Genomic DNA, 17,259 nt, shown 5'->3' with positions numbered 1-17,259 from the left:
AGAGGGTTTCTGTAGGCAACTTTTGCTTCAGGTTAGGAATCTAATAATAGGTTCCTTCTGCTGTCTGGCTCTCATCTACTTCCTTTATTGTTAAAGTTTAGTGTTGGAATAAATGTTTTTGAATTTAGGAAGACTTTACCAGAGACTAACTTAATTTTGTAAAAAATGCTATATATATATATATATATATATATATATTTTTTTTTTTTTTTTTGCTTTGTTGTTCATTTAGAGATTTACTTAGGGGTATATATATAGTGAGGTATTTTTTGCTTCCTTTGGGTTATTACGGTTTTTTTTTTCCCATTTAGTTCCTTAAAATACAATGATAATCACGAATTTGTTGTAAGTACCAACAGGAAAGTAAAACTTTAGAATGTCTCTTCTCATCAGTTAGTTGTAATGTTTTTAAGATTTATGAATTATGAATTAACTTTTGTCATCATTAATGATGATGACTACTGTCTATTGGACTTTCACTGTGTGCCAGATTGTGTGCTAAGCATTTCACGTTCATTATTTCATTTAATCTATTAAGTATTACATTCTGTTGCAAGTGAAGGAACAGAAGCTCAGTAAAGCTCAGGAACTTGCCTAAGGATGCAGAATAAATATTAGAGGCAAGAATAATTCAGGGGTTGTTGTTTTAGTCACTAATTTGTGTCCAGCTCTTTTGTGACCCCATGGACTGTAGCCCGTCAGGCTCCTCTGTTCATGAAATTTCCCAGGCAAGAATATAGGAGTGAGTTGCCATTTCCTTCTCCAGAGGATCTTCCCAACCCAAGGATCAAATCTATGCGTCCTGCATTGGCAGGCAGTTTCTTTACCACTGAGCCACTAGGGAAGCCTGACTGGTAAAATATGTCATTAAGTAAGGTAATATTATAAATGGAATAATGCTTATATTAAACATTAATGAGCCTGCTCAGAAAGAAACAATGAAATGACTAAAGTAGCATACGTTACGTAATTGTTATAAGGAAATGATAATTCCACCAAACAGTATTTGCCAAGTCCATTATAATCACTTAAAAGAATTTTCTTTCCTGAAACCACTCAGATTATGGGATCTTAGTTCCCTGACTGGGGATGGAACCCATGCTCCCTTGCATTGGGAGTATGGAGTCTTAACCAACAGACTGCCAGAGAAGTCCCATAAACTCTGCTTTTTATTAAAGTGCTTAGCCCATTAATTTTTTTTTTTTTTTGGCCATGCCATGCGGCATGCAGGATCTCAGTTTTCTGGCCAGGGATGGAACCTGTGTCCCCTGCAATGGAAGTGCAGAGGCCTAATCACTGCACAGTCAGAGCATTCTCCCCATTAACATTTATTGTAATTATTGGGTTTAGGTCTACCATTTTACTATTTTCTTTATTCCTTCGGCTTTTTGTTCCTCTTCTTTTGGATTGCTTGGACATTCTTTAGAATTCCATTTTATCTAATGGCTTTTTAGCTGTATCGTCTGGCATTTGTTTTTACTGTTTGCTCTAAGGTTTACAGTACACACCCTTAACTAGAAACCTTGCAACTGGATCGGCCCATTCACCTTCCATACCTGTCCTTTAAGCTATAATTGTTTTTTGGTTGTTGTTGGCTTGTTTTTTTTCTTTTTGTCTGTGCTGGGTGTTGTTGCTGTGTGAGGGCTTTCTCTAGTCGTGATGAGCTGGGGCCACTCTCTAGTCGTGGGGAGCCAGGGCCACTCTCTAGTCGTGGGGAGCCAGGGCCACTCTCTAGTCGTGGGGAGCTGGGGCTACTCTCTAGCTGGGGTGCTCAGGCTTCTCATTGTGGCCGCTTCTCCTCTGTGGCATATGGGCCCTAGAGCACTGGCTTCAGTACTTGTGGCCCAAAGGCTTAGTTCCTCTGCAGCTTGTGGGATCTTCCCCACCCAAGGATGGGACCTGTGTCCCCTGCATTGACAGGCAGATTCTTTGTTTTTAAATTTGTTTACCTTGTTTCATTATTTATTTTTGGCTGTGCTGGGTCTTTGTGGCTACTCTCAGGCTTCCTCTAGTTGGGGCCAGTGGGGGCTACTCCCCAGTTTCCGTGCTTGAGCTTCTCCTCGCGGTGGCTTCTCTTATTGTGGAGCTCGGGCTCTATGGCATGACTAGAGTACATGGTCGCAGTGCATGGACTCAGTAGTTGTGGCACATGGGCCTAGTTGCCCTGAGCCATGTAGAATCTTCCTGAACTTGCAAGCGAACCCTTGTCCCTTACATTGGCAGATGAATTCCTAACCACTGGACCACCAGGGAAGTCTTCCCTAAGAAGGGTCTTATTGTCTTGCTTAAGTTTCACTGAATGAATTGACTTTCCTTCACCAGATTTGGGAAGTGTTCAGCCATTATTTTTCCATAACATACTGATTAATGTTGACCCTCTACCCCAAATTTTTAAGTAGTTCTACCAATAGCATATACACACTTCCTACAACTAAAATATATATATTTTTAAATTTTGAGTCAATTAGTTAACAATGGCACAGGAATGCAACTAATTCTTTATTCATTCATTCATTCATTTAATACACAATTACTGGGCAGGAACTGTTTTAGGTGCTGAGGATAGGCTAATAAACACACAAAATTATATAACACTTAGAAAATGTAACGAATATTAAAAATATACATTATATGGGAATTCCCTGGAGGTGCAGTGGTTAGAACTCTATGCTTTCACTGCCAAAGGTCTGAGTTCAACCCTTGGTTGATCCCACAAGTTGTGTAGTGAGGCAAACAAACAAAGTAAATTAACTTATTTAATTATCATAACAACTCGGTAACATGAGTATCCCTATTTTACAGATGAAGAAATAGAACTTAAAGAGATTAAGCAATGTCAAAGGTCACATATCAGAGCTGGACTTTGAACCTAACTAGTCTGGCCTGGAAAATCCCATGGATGGAGGAGCCCAGTAGGCTGCAGTCCATGGGGTCGCTCAGAGTCGGACAGGACTGAGCGACTTCACTTTCACTTTTCACCTTCATGCATTGGAGAAGGAAATGGCAACCCACTCCAGTATTCTTGCCTGGAGAATCCCAGGGACAGGGGAGCCTGGTGGGCTGCCGTCTATGGGGTTGAACAGAGTCGGACACGACTGAAGCGATTTAGCAGCAGCAGCAGCAGTCTGGCTGTAAGATGTGCACTTTAAAATCCTTGCTGACTGAAAAATAAATAAAATCCTTGCCACTTTACCACTGAAGGCAAAAGAATGGAGGCTATAAAGATGGGCAGCTGTTGCTTTTAGCTTCATGAGCACAAGGTAAATCAAGACTAATCTCTTGGCAACTCCCTGGTGGCGCAGTGGTTAGGACTCTGAGATCTCACTGCACGGGGGCCCAGGTTCAATCCCTGGTTAGGGAACTAAAGTCCCACAAGCCGTGTAGCATGGCCAAAGACTAAACTCTCTTTCAGCTTGGAGAGTTTATTATTATCGCAAAGGTTAGTACAGCTTAACTGGAATTAGTGGAATCAAATGGAATTAATGAAACCAAGTGAGGAAACAATACAGTACTATACAGAAAAGGAAATAGTCACCACGCTGCTGTGGATCCATAGGTGGCAGAAAGATAAATTCATGGAGATATTGTTAACAGCTTTTAAGCACATGAGCTAAAAGCCACCTGGGATGCCCAGGTGGGACTCAGTTCAGTTCAGTCACTCAGTCATGTTCAACTCTTTGCGACCCCATGGACTGCAGCACACACCCTGTCCATCACCAACTCCTGAAGCTTGCTCCCACTCATGTCCTTTGGGTCAGTGATGCCATCCAACCATCTCATCCTCTGTCATCCCCTTCTCCCCCTGCCTTCACTCTTTCTCAGAATCAGGGTCTTTTCCAGTGAGTCAGTTCTTCGCATCAGGTGGCTAAAGTACTGAAGCTTCAGCATCAGTCCTTCCAGTGAATATTCAGGACTGATTTCCTTTAGGGTGGACTGGTTGGATCTCCTTGCAGTCCAAGGGACTAGTGGTAAAGTCCAGGTGGTGCTGGTGGTAAAGAACCTGCCTGCCAAAGCAGGAGATGCAAGAGATGCTGGTTTGATCAGTGGCTCGGGAAGATCCCCTGGGAGTAGGAAATGGCAGACCACTCCAGTATTCTTGCCTGGAAAATTCCATGGACAGAGGAGCCTGGTGGGCTATAGTCCACGGAGTCACAAAGAGTCAGACATGACTGAGGGCACGCCCACATGTGCACACACACACACACACACATTCACATGGTGGCTTTTAGATTCTGTTTTCATTTTGAGTGAGTGTTTTCTAAAAAAAAAATAGATGATCTAAGAGCTTATCATAGTGGTTCCCCAGATACTGAGACTTGGTTTTCCCTTTTCATTAATGACTGTGTGTCATGCTGTTTCCCCAAGCAATCATTAAATGTAAGATGATTGAGTGTTTTTTAAAAATAAGTTTCTAAGGGCTTGCGGGATCTTAGTTCCCCAACCAGGGATCAAACCTCTCAACTAATGTTTGATGCCTGGATAAATAAACAGTGACCTCTGAAGTCCTATTCAATTACTATATCGTACTGAAGGCCACAAGTTGAAAGTCGCTGCCATTTATGGAACTCAGTTACACACACACACACACAGTCACACAGTCACACATATTGGTGAATTGACAGTTCTAATATTTACAAGGAATGGATTAAAGTACTCATTATTAGAATGAATAATGACAATTGGCAGAGTAAATTTCTCTGTGTTTCGAACAGATTTTTCTTTCTTGCTTTTTGAAAGTGCTAACAAATTCTTTTCTAATTATAAGAGCACTAATGTTTGTAAAAATGGTCTGCATCTTCAGCTACATTATCTCAGTTCTGTAAAATACATGTCATAAGATACTGTACAGTAGAATAATGAGTTAAAGGGTGACTTTTCACCCCAAGATCACACAGCTAATAAATAAAATTGCTTGGGGACTTCCCTGGTGGTCCAGTGGCTAAGACTGAGCTTCTAATGCAGGGTACCTGGGCTTAATCCCTGGTCAGGGAACTAGATCCCCCATGCTGCAACTGAAGATCCTGCATGGTGCAACTAAGATCCAGCATAGCCAAATAAATAAATAATGTAAGAAATAAAAAGAAATAATTCTAAAAATAAATTGCTGGGAGCAGACTCCAGCTCTTCTTTTAATCCAGTGTTCGTTCTATGCTATCTATGTATGTTAAGTCGATATAGTCATGTTCAATTCTGGGCAACCCTATGGACTATATCCCACCATGCTCTTCTGTCTACGGGATTCTCCAGGCAAGAGTACTGAAGTGCGTTGTCATACCCTCCTGCAGGGATCGAACCTGTGTCTCTTGTGTCTCCTGCATTGGCAGGCAGGTTCTTTTTTTTTTTTTTCTCTAATTTTATTTTATTTTTAAACTTTACATAATTGTATTAGTTTTGCCAAATATCAAAATGAATCCGCCACAGGTATACATGTGCTCCCCATCCCGAACCCTCCTCCCTCCTCCCTCCCCATACCATCCCTCTGGGCCGTCCCAGTGCACCAGCCCCCAGCATCCAGCATCATGCATCGAACCTGGACTGGCAACTCGTTTCCTACATGATATTTTACATGTTTCATTGCCATTCTCCCAAATCTTCCCACCCTCTCCCTCTCCCACAGAGTCCATAAGACTGTTCTATACATCAGTGTCTCTTTTGCTGTCTCGTACACCGGGTTATTGTTACCATCTTTCTAAATTCCATATATATGCGTTAGTATACTGTATTTATGTTTTTCCTTCTGGCTTACTTCACTCTGTATAATAGGCTCCAGTTTCATCCACCTCATTAGAACTGATTCAAATGTATTCTTTTTAATGGCTGAGTAATACTCCATTGTGTATATGTGCCACAGCTTTCTTATCCATTCATCTGCTGATGGACATCTAGGTTGCTTCCATGTCTTGGCTATTATAAACAGTGCTGCGATGAACATTGGGGTACACGTGTCTCTTTCCCTTCTGGTTTCCTCAGTGTGTATGCCCAGCAGTGGGGTTGCTGGATCATAAGGCAGTTCTATTTCCAGTTTTTAAAGGAATCTCCACACTGTTCTCCATAGTGGCTGTACAAATATTTTTAGTTTCCTTACTTTTCTTGGCATATCCTTTATACTTTCTCTAAACTACTAAAAAAAAATGAGTAACATTTCGCTGTATAACTTCTGTACAATTTTTTTACTATGTACCTATTTCAACATATTTACAAATAAAATGATAGCAAAGAGTTCATCTTCTCTACTGAATTAAATTAGCATCACAACGGCATACCAATTGAGGGCAGGTGTTCTCCAAAATACCTATAGAAACATGGTCTTTACTAGATAATTGAATGCCCTTGCTGGTATCTCTTCATGTCATTACATTACATTACATTACCTCACAATAGAATTGTGAGGTAGGTGCTCAGTAAGAGTAATGAGGAGACCCATGTAACACATGAACTGAGAAGCGAAGACTGCTGGGTATCACAGATATGTAAGCAGCAGACAGAGGTCTCCTTGAACCAAAACCTCTGCAATTTTCATTAGATTGTACTGCCTAGCTGCTGCTGCTGCTGCTGTAAGTCGCTTCAGTCGCGTCAGACTCTGTGCGACCCCATAGACGGCAGCCCACCAGGCTCCGCCTTCCCTGGGATTCTCCAGGCAAGAACACTGGAGTGGGTTGCCATTTCCTTCTCCATGTACTGCCTAGACCTGCTGGTAAAAGTCAGGACTAGCTCTCTGGTCATATTTTTCGGGTTTCAATGCTGCTCTGCTGGACACAATGTCCTCACAGAAAAGATCTTCTATATGTATTAAGTGTAAAAAGCAAGGCGATATATTTTTACTACTTTCACAGAAATAAAGCGAAACTTTAAAAAGAATTTATGTCTGCATTTGCCTATTACCCACATACTCTCTGTTGCCTACAGGCTCTCCATGTGTAAAGTATGGGTGCTGGGATTACATTAAATATTGCAAATATTACAACAGGGCCTGGCACTCTGAAGTATCATTTTACTTGGATTCTCAGTTCAAATTCCCTGGCATAATCATTTTCTAAACTACCCTTTTAAAAATCATTTTCAGTTGCAGAGGCAAGATGAAAATGTGGCAAGCCACAGCAAAAATGTAATTACTTAAAGCTGCTCTAAATTTGGCCCGAAACAGAATGATTAGCCAATACCGAAAGACGCTTGGTGAATCACAATTACTGTACAGATATCCCAAAGAAATTGTTCCCTATTTTACTGAATACATTTATTTGGTTATTACCAAGATCTTCCCCCCACCACTCCCCAAAGGGGTCGCGAAGATGTTGACGACAATGTATTTTAACAGCTTGTTACTCTGAAGGGTATAAGCAACTTGAAGGAAAATCTAAAGCAAAATAACGACCTTAGATTGCGACCCCCAAAACACATTTACAAGTCTCAACAACGTTTTTGTTGTTGCTTGAGTTACTGTTACCGCTTGAGTATCTAAGTTAAAGGCACACTAACTGCTGTAACGTCGTGGGAAAAGATGTGCTAGGATTACGTGCAAAACAGGGGGTCCGGGGAAAAGGGCGGACGCGCGAATCTAACGAAAACCATCCCCCGCCCCGGCCACGCTGGGTTTTCGGCCTCCTCCCGGGTGCTTCCTTCCGCCGTCCGGGTCCAGAGAGTGACCTCAAGCAGGGGGCGGGGCCGGGGCGGGGCCGCCTCGGCGCAGAGTGAGCTGATTCCGCGGCCGCCGCCCGCCTGGCGGGCCCACAGGTGTCGGAGCGCACGCGGGGCGCGGGCTCGCCCTCGCGTGCACGCCGGCGCGCCCTGAGCTGCGCGGCTCTGCCGTGCGACGCGCTTCCCGCCGCGCTCCGCGTCCACCCGGAGCACGGACGTGGGCTCTGCTCAAAGCAGCGGCTTGTGGCCGCCGTCTAACCCTAACTCGCTCTGTGGCTCGAGATCCCTCCAGTTCTCTAAAGTCTCGGCCATTAGGGCAGCAGGACTATAAGCACCCGGTCGGTCGGTGGTGCTCAGTAGGTCACTTATGTGATCAATCAAGGACTGTTGTAGAATTTTGCAGTTCCTTAGGAACTATTTTGAAGAAGGATTCTCTGGAAGGTATTTATAAAGTGTATATACGGATCCGCAGGCTCAGGCCTTGGGGGCAACTTTCAATTAATTGTGCCTAGTTTACAGAGGTCACGTGTCTCACTTTTATTTTTTTTCTAAACTGAAATTATATTGGATGTTTTCCTCTTACCAATATCTGCTTTCATTTTGACTTTTCTTTCTTAGATTAGATGCTAACTGAAATTCTGGATTTCATGTAAAACTTTGAAATATTCAACTTTTGGTGTCTTTAGTCTTTGCTTCCTTCCCTCCTGTCACTAAATAACCGGTTCTTTAAGTTTCCAAAATGTTGTCAGTCCTGTTAGTATGACCTCCAATAATGTACACACCTAAACCATCTGAAGAGTATGGGAAGAAAGCATGGTAAAGAAGCACGTAAAATAATAAATCTAATGTGGCAACCTAATTTTAATATGAAGTAACACTGTGCTGTTAATATCACTGTGATACACAGATATGACTGTGGGAATATAGTTCCAAGAGATTAGCCATTAATTAATATTTCCAAGTTAATAAGAGCAGAGGTATTTGCATTGTTCTATTGCTAGTGATTTATTTTCACTTGTATTTCTTACATCTTTATCTTATTGCAAACATGGACTAGCATATCAAGATAATTTCATTCCACATGCATATGACTGGGTAAGGACACTAGGAAAACGCACTGTGAAAAAAGATTTTGTGGAAGAAGAAAAGCTAGAAATATAGACATTATAGAAAAGGCTTTTGTTGCTAGAAACAGATGTTACACGTATTTCTAGAGAAACTTCATATGGCCTAGTTTCTTTCATGAAAACTATCTCAATGTTAAAACAAGCCTACAGACTCCTAATGAAGAAAGAAAAACTTGATTTTTAGAAATGTATGGCTACCAAGAATGGTAAAACAAGATGTAGGAAGGTTGTAACAAAAGACTTTCTTTTAAAAAAGAAAAAAAAGGCATTTGGATTCTGAGAAGTGACTGAAAGCTAGGACTGGAAGAACTGTATTATAGAATGAAATTGAAAGTAAACACCATGGGAATTTGCCTATAACTGCTTCCCACTGTTCTATATATGTTTTCCTTTTCTAATTTGATTGTGGGTTCCTTTCCAAAAGGAGGTACTTCTTTTGCACTTGCCACTTTGCCCTGGACACATAGTAGGTTCTCAAACTGTGTTAACAGATTGGCTCAAAAAGTTGTCCTGATGTTATATATGTGGAAGAAGAGACAAAAATGTGTGTTACTCTGTCGTGTCCGACTCTTTGCGATCCCATGGACTGCCGCCCACCAGGCTCCTCTGTCCATGAAATTCTCCAGGCAAGAATACTGGAGTGGGTTGGCATTTTCTTCTCCAAGCAAATGATCTAGTAATTAAGCTCATTAAAGATAAAGCTTCTTCTGCAGGAGTGTTTCTGAGAGTTTGCCCTTATTGCTAAACTAAAAAGGCCTCATCCAGTCTCACCTTAGATTTATGCCTAAAATGTAGTTAAAATCAACAGGATGACGGAAAATGAGGCTATTTACTTAAACGGGATAGGCCATTTTTGGGAAGCAGTGATTTCACAGCAGTGTCGGAGACAGTAAACTGCGTGGATAAGCTTGCTGATGCTGAGATCTTAGTCTCTACATGAGATCATGTGGAAAGGCTGAATATGAGAAACTCTTTTTAGGTTTTCCATGCTTGCAATCAAACGAGTGTACACTGGAAAATGTACCAGGAGACCAGGCACAGACTCAGGATTTCGTTAACGTAATAATACTAGAGTTAGAAGTAAAGCAAACTGCAGGATTTAAGTCTGTTCTAAACTGAAAAACCGGACAGCTGGAGTACCACATGGCATGACTGTGTGGTATGAACTTTGAATAAAAGCTCTGAATGGCGAAACCCAAGAGACTGCCCCTGGAGCATATTCGTCCGGCTGCTGGCCTCCGAATCGAACCACTCGTGGATTCTCCGGCCCTGTCGGCCTCCGCCCTCGCCCGCCGCCCGGGTCCCCGGGCCTTAGACTTCTCTCCAGTCGGAAGGGGCGCGGAGGGCAGGAGCCGGTGAGACACCAGCCCTGGTACAGCAGACGGCTCGAGGAGTTGGTCCGGAACCCGCGAGACTGCAAGGCTGGGCACAGGAGATGGACTGCAGGATAAAGGGATACCCCAATATCGGTCTCTGCACTTAAACCGGGAATGGTATAGAGGGAAGCTTCTGGATGTCCCCACCCGGCCGCCTCCTCGCCGCCCCACCCCCCAGCTGTGCAGCGAGTAATTCATACAAAAGGCGGACTCGCCTCTGCCCGGGGAAGCCCAGGGACCGTCGATAAACTCCCACTACCCTGGAACCGAGGGAGTGCTCGTCCCCGCCCCCCACCCACCCGCTCTCGTCCTCCTCTGGGTCTAGAGGAGCATGCGCGGGGCGCCCAGCGCTCGTCAGTGGGCTGAGCGTACATCGCCCACGGTCCCCGAGACGTGGGGGGAGGGGACGGAGATTGAACTGGTGCCTGGTGGAGGCGGCGCGGGGTAATCTGGGAAAGTGGTGTCGTGTGCTGGCTCCGCCCTTTTCCCCGAGGGTGGGGGGAGAACCGTATATAAGTGCCGTAGTCTCCGTGAACGTTCTTTTTCGCAACGGGTTTGCCGCCGGGACACAGGTGAGTGCCGGGTGTGGCTTCGGTGGGCCCAGCCTCCGCCGACGGCCGCGGCCTTCGCGTGCGTGTATCTCCCGCCGCGCCCGTGGGCATTTTCACCATGTTCTTCACCGGAATTTCGGGGTGTGAGAGGGTGGGGGGGTGGGGAGAGTTCGAGGCCTTGCGCTTTTCTCACAGTCCCTTCGCCTCGTGCTTGGGTTGAGGCCTGGGCTGTGGCACCGTGGCCGCTGCGTGTGGATCCTGCCGCGCTTTGCCGCTCTGTTCCCCCCACCCCGCCGCCACACACACACTATTGAACAACTCCACACAGCCGCGGGTTTTTCGGCCGGGGCGGTTCATCCGGGGCCGGCCGGGGGCTGACAGGCTGGGCTTCTCGGCGCTCGTCGGGATTCGGGGTAGGGGGCGGCCGCGAGGCGCAGAGAGCGCGGGCCTGCTTTCCCGGCGCACATGCCATAGCGGCCTCGCTGGGCCGAGGCGGGGCGGGAGAGCCGTGGCGGCCGGGCGAGCAGAGCGCCGCCCCGCCCGGCACCAGTTGCGTGCGCGGAAAGATGGCCGCTCCCCGGCCCCTCTGCACGGCTTCAAAATGGAGGACGCGGCGGCCCGGGAGGGGAGCGGCCGGTGAGTCACCCGCACAAAGGGCCCGGGCCCGTCCCTGCCTGGCGCCGCTTCCTTGGGACACCCCCCCGCCCCCCGCGGCGGACCGGGTGCCGTCCTGGCCCCTCGATGCCTCGTGGTTCCAGAGCGACACATGGGGTGGGGGAGGGGAATCTGGACGGTGGAGCTTATGGGTGGAGACTTGAGTTGGGCCAGCTTGGCGCTAGTTGTAATGCTCCTTGGAATTTGCCCTTGGAGTTTGGATCGTAGCTTTTTCTTCAGCTTCCGGACAGTGGTTTAAAGTTTCCCACACCTCCACCCCTTTCCAATTAGGTGTCGTGAAAACCACCGTTAAACCTAAGCCAAAATGGGAAAGGAGAAGACCCACATCAACATCGTTGTCATTGGGCACGTAGATTCAGGGAAGTCTACCACGACTGGCCATCTGATCTATAAATGTGGCGGGATCGACAAGAGAACAATTGAAAAGTTCGAGAAGGAGGCTGCCGAGGTAGGCAAACTAAGAATATTGGCTGAGCAAATGAATTGAGTGGTGATTTTCCGAAAACTAGCCACTAGTCTAGAGTTTTACTAGTTAAAAGGTAAATTGCAAAGTTTGCTAAGTCAGTTAACTTTTGAAAATAAGGTAGATGAACTTAAGTGTAACAGTTGTAAGTGAAATCCAGCATTTTTTCCAAATTAGGGAAAAGAATTTCATGCTGGAGTTCATGGTTTAGTTACCAAGTAATCGTCCTTAATCTTTCTAGATGGGAAAGGGCTCCTTCAAATATGCCTGGGTCTTGGACAAACTTAAAGCTGAACGTGAGCGTGGTATCACCATTGATATCTCCCTGTGGAAATTTGAGACCAGCAAGTACTATGTTACCATCATTGATGCCCCAGGACACAGAGACTTCATCAAAAACATGATTACAGGCACATCCCAGGTTTGTGAGACTAAAAACTACTGAAAATAACTCTTTGGGTCTGTTTTTACACTGGCAAAGCCATGAATCCTTTTGAAGAACTTGGTTTAACAGGATGTGGACTTGTTTTCTTTCAAAGGCTGACTGTGCTGTCCTGATCGTTGCTGCTGGTGTTGGTGAATTTGAAGCCGGTATCTCCAAGAACGGGCAGACCCGTGAGCATGCCCTTTTGGCTTACACCCTGGGTGTGAAACAACTAATTGTTGGCGTTAACAAAATGGATTCCACTGAGCCACCCTATAGCCAGAAGAGATACGAAGAAATTGTTAAGGAAGTCAGCACCTATATTAAGAAAATTGGCTACAACCCCGACACAGTAGCATTTGTGCCAATTTCTGGCTGGAATGGTGACAACATGCTAGAACCAAGTGCTAATGTAAGTGATTTTCAAGTTTTTAACACTTAAGTTCTGTAAGAGGGTTTAGTTTGATGGTAACAGCCTTTCTTGTTTTAGATGCCATGGTTCAAGGGATGGAAAGTCACCCGTAAGGACGGCAATGCCAGTGGAACCACCCTGCTTGAAGCTCTGGATTGCATTCTGCCACCAACTCGCCCAACTGACAAACCCTTGCGTTTGCCTCTCCAGGATGTCTATAAAATTGGTGGTAAGTAGAATAAAACCATTAGAATTTGTCTGGGTTGGTACAATACCTTCTGCCTGCGTTTGAGGCATTTATTAAGTGCTGTAAACGTTTATTTTAGGTATTGGTACTGTCCCTGTGGGTCGTGTGGAGACTGGTGTTCTCAAACCTGGCATGGTGGTCACCTTTGCTCCAGTCAATGTAACAACTGAAGTGAAGTCTGTAGAAATGCACCATGAAGCATTGAGTGAAGCCCTTCCTGGGGACAATGTGGGCTTTAATGTCAAAAACGTGTCTGTCAAAGATGTCCGTCGTGGCAATGTGGCTGGTGACAGCAAAAATGATCCACCCATGGAAGCTGCTGGCTTCACAGCTCAGGTAACACTTAGAGACAGGTTTTTATTTAATGCTATAATTTTAAGGGTCTTTGAGACACAACTAAATGCAAGTCGTCTTTCCAGGTGATTATTTTGAACCATCCAGGCCAAATCAGTGCTGGATATGCACCTGTGCTGGATTGTCACACAGCTCACATTGCTTGCAAGTTTGCTGAGCTGAAGGAGAAGATTGATCGTCGTTCTGGGAAAAAGCTGGAAGATGGCCCTAAATTCTTGAAATCTGGTGACGCTGCCATCGTTGATATGGTTCCTGGCAAGCCCATGTGTGTCGAGAGCTTCTCTGATTATCCTCCCCTGGGTAAGGATGTTTTTCTGCTGTAATTTAAAACTTAAGTTTTAGAAGTAAACTTAAAGGTTTGAAAAATGTCTCTAATGGTAATACAATGTTTGTTTTTCATAGGCCGTTTTGCTGTGCGTGACATGAGACAGACAGTCGCTGTGGGTGTCATCAAAGCAGTGGACAAGAAGGCAGCTGGAGCTGGCAAGGTCACCAAGTCTGCCCAGAAAGCTCAGAAGGCTAAATGAATATTATCCCCAATACCTGCCACCCCAGTCTTAATCAGTGGTGGAAGAACGGTCTCAGAACTGTTTGTCTCAATTGGCCATTTAAGTTTAATAGTAAAAGACTGGTTAATGATAACAATGCATCGTAAAACCTTCAGAAGGAAAGGAGAATGTTTTTGTGGACCATATGTTTTGTGTGTGGCAGTTTAAGTTATTAGTTTTTAAAATCAGTACTTTTTAATGAAAACAACTTGACCAAAAATCTGTCACAGAATTTGAGACCCATTAAAAAAAGTTTAATGAGAAACCTGTGTCTTCCTTTTGGTCAACACTGTAACTCCCTACAGTACTACTTTGGTAAGAGTTGCTCATAAGCTATTTCTGGTAAAACAATTTTCAAATTATGGGTTTGTATTTCTAGGGTGGAGCTTCAGGTTTGTTAACCTTGTGTTGAGAACTCATCTGTTTTAATAACATCTTAAGCATTGGTGCAACACTTTTCTAGATTAGGACAGATGAACAAAGTAACTATGTTTTATATGTAAGCTAGTTTGTAAGGTCAGATTCTATAGTATAGAAGCTCCTGTTGCATATAAAATTTTGTATGGTTACATAAATGAATAAATCTATGTCATTTAGTTTGCCAGGTATGAGGATGTGCATTCACATTTATAATAAGTAGTTAATCTAAAATGTGAGACTTAATAGTATTGAGTACTGCCTTGCTAGAGTTAATTGTATACAGGTTCTAGGAAAAATAAAAGATGCTGGAGGCTAATTGTGTTTCCTGTCACTTAAATAGAAATGAACTTTATAGGAATTCTCATCAAATGGGCAAGGTTGGGTGAATGAGAACATTGCTACATTGGTGAGGAGGTAAGGCCCATTTGGGTCTGAGTGTAGGTTCATCTAGTTAATGTTTTCAAAGTTAACTGCCATTTTAAAAACTAGAAAGGAAACTGGAACTTGTCATTTGCAGGTTGCTATAACTTGACAGTTGAATGAAAATAACCCTTAACTCTAGAGGAATTACTTTCATAACCTGTCAATTGTAGGGCTTGTTCACAAATGGGAAAAACTAGGTGGTCAGTTGATAATTGATCTCTGGTATAAGCAATGTAATTCTAAGTTAACCTTGGTTTTGATAGTCTTACACATTTGCAGAAACTGAGTAATTCTGTATCTGATAACTAGGCTTTTATAATAGGAAAATTAATCCAGCTGAAACTGGTGAAATCACACCAGATACCATTCTAGAAGCCTTTTTTATGAATAGAAAGCATCCTGTGAGCTGTAGACAGATGGATTAATTGCAGTTTTTCCTGGATAAAAATAATTTATATGGCCATTGGTAGGGACTCTAAAATGACAAAGGATTTGGTCCCTAGCTTGTTCCTTAATGTTTTGATAGATATGGTGTTAACTGATGAAAGGAGATATGAATAAAGATTGCTAGCTAGTAAATAGCTGGTGAAGACTTGTCTTCACAAGGAAGGTTTCATTGCAGAAAATAGCTTTTAAGTGGAAGTTTAAGGAGAGCAGGACAGTTGGCATGCTTGGAGCCATAGATTTGTCTGTACAGAAGTGCTGTGAGCGCCACCTACTGGTGGTCACTACAGACTAGTTTAAAACATGAATTTCTAGATTCAGGATGAATGTTTTGCTCAGTTTTATACAGTTGCTTTCTGAATATGAACTGACTGAAAAGATTTATAAAACAAACTGGTGCTTGACCTTAAACCCCATTTTTAAAATTGCCTAGCTGTTGAAATGGAATCTTGTTGAAACTTGGCCCCAGGAATTCTTGTGTGGTTTCAGAATATGAGAGGCAGTATGATTTCTGAAAAAATGATTCTTAACCCTATTCCCAGGATAGGCAGTATAGTTGAGTTTTGGCCAGATTAACTATGCTTCAGGGGTTTTTTCAAGAGCATGAGCAATTCATGTGGTTGGGTTCTGGTCTGCCCAAAAGCAAATTGCATATACTGAAGAGCTTGATTATTAGTAATTTGCAGAATGGGGTATATAAATACCAGGACAGGACTATAGATATTTTTATTAAAATGTATTTACCTTGGTTACCTTTTGTTAGGTTGAGCACTGAGCTCATGCCAAAAACAGGCTGTTTCTGGCTCTGTATACAATTCTTGAAATGGGCAGCTCTAGAAAAGGGATGAAAACTTGTGTGTCAAGATGTCCTTTTATGTTTTCTGTTGATAGGTGTTAGATGTCCTTGTGAAATGCTGCAAGATGATGTATAGTCACTTGGGAATTATTAAAGGTATATTAGTTATTCCCTTGTATCTTAAAAGGAATGAGCAGCATGAGTTCTCAATCTTGTGATGAGAAGAGCAAGCTCTTCCATATGAGAAAGAAGGTGGAATGAAATGCATCTTCCTTTATTTGCAACGTTCCTGAAACTTTTCCTGATCTGGTTTTGGTTTTCATGACTTCTGTCCTTTTTTCTTCCAAACTTAGAGGTTCTCTCACCCAGGTGGCATCAGAGTCCTCTGTTTGCAGGCCTCCGGGAACTTCCTAGACTAGTTAAAATCACAATTGAAGTTGCATTGCTTGCTCAGGTGATAGTGATTTAGAAAAAACTTTGGAAACTGCCACATGGCTTCTGAGAGGTCATTGACCTCTGATCCAATGGAAAACTTGGAAAGGATCATATGGGTTTCTTTTCTAAATAGGTTATGCTACATAGTTCTGCTGTTAATAGAAATGAGTGAGATTAGTGAGTTTGTCATATACCTTGGACAACCTTCAGCAGGTCCATGGATCACCAAGCCTTGAGTGCTCAGTGACAACAAAGAGCATGTTAATATTTCAAGTAAGCAATAATAGAAAAGTTAGCAGAATATAAAGTTCTTACAACTTTTTTCATTAAAATTTACCCTGTAAAAAGCATTTTGCAAGTTTTGATAAAGTTTACCAAAAAACAGTTTATTTACCACAATCATGGTATAGAATATTTCCGTCACTTTTCCCCTTCCCAAATTTCCCACGTCCCTGTATGGTCAATCACTCTTCTCTACCTCTTATTCTTGGTAACTACTGACCTATATTCTTTCCCCGTTTCGATTTTTAGCAGTGTCACATACCTGAGTTGATACCATATGTAGCCTTTGAATCTGGTTTCTTTACTTAGCATGATGCCTTTGAGATGATCTGTTTTGCATGTATCAGTAATCTGTTCCTTTTTAATAACTATAAGCTTGTTTACAGCTGAGGGACATTGGTTGTTTTGGATAATTACAAATAAACCACTAAACATTCACATATAGGTTTGTGTGTGATTATAGGCTTTCATTTTCCTTGTGTAAAAACCTAGGAGTGGGATTGCTTACTCTTGGCAAGTGTATGCTTTTTAAGAAACTGCTAAAAAATTTCAAATTGAACCGTTAGTAATTTAAGGGAAGTTAAGTTTTATTTTGATATGAATTTTTTGAAAATAATTCATTTGGCTCTGTTACTGTTGTCAGGTCT

General features: G+C 43.1%; 1 protein-coding gene across 1 annotated transcript; it reads left to right on the top strand.

Annotated features, from left to right (window-relative positions):
- Nucleotides 1-10,556: 10,556 nt before the first annotated feature.
- On the top strand, nucleotides 10,557-17,056 carry EEF1A1 (eukaryotic translation elongation factor 1 alpha 1). Its single transcript, NM_174535.2, is given in 8 exon segments — nucleotides 10,557-10,710; nucleotides 11,635-11,812; nucleotides 12,069-12,248; nucleotides 12,367-12,663; nucleotides 12,742-12,892; nucleotides 12,990-13,246; nucleotides 13,330-13,564; nucleotides 13,667-17,056. Coding segments are annotated over 7 exon segments (1,389 nt in total). The 5' UTR covers nucleotides 10,557-10,710; nucleotides 11,635-11,668; the 3' UTR covers nucleotides 13,792-17,056.
- Nucleotides 17,057-17,259: the final 203 nt, after the last annotated feature.

The sequence above is a fragment of the Bos taurus genome, chromosome 9, assembly GCF_002263795.3.
Source record: "Bos taurus isolate L1 Dominette 01449 registration number 42190680 breed Hereford chromosome 9, ARS-UCD2.0, whole genome shotgun sequence".
In the NCBI taxonomy this organism is placed as follows: Eukaryota; Metazoa; Chordata; class Mammalia; order Artiodactyla; family Bovidae; genus Bos; species Bos taurus.
This window is presented reverse-complemented; position numbering and strand designations above follow the sequence as displayed.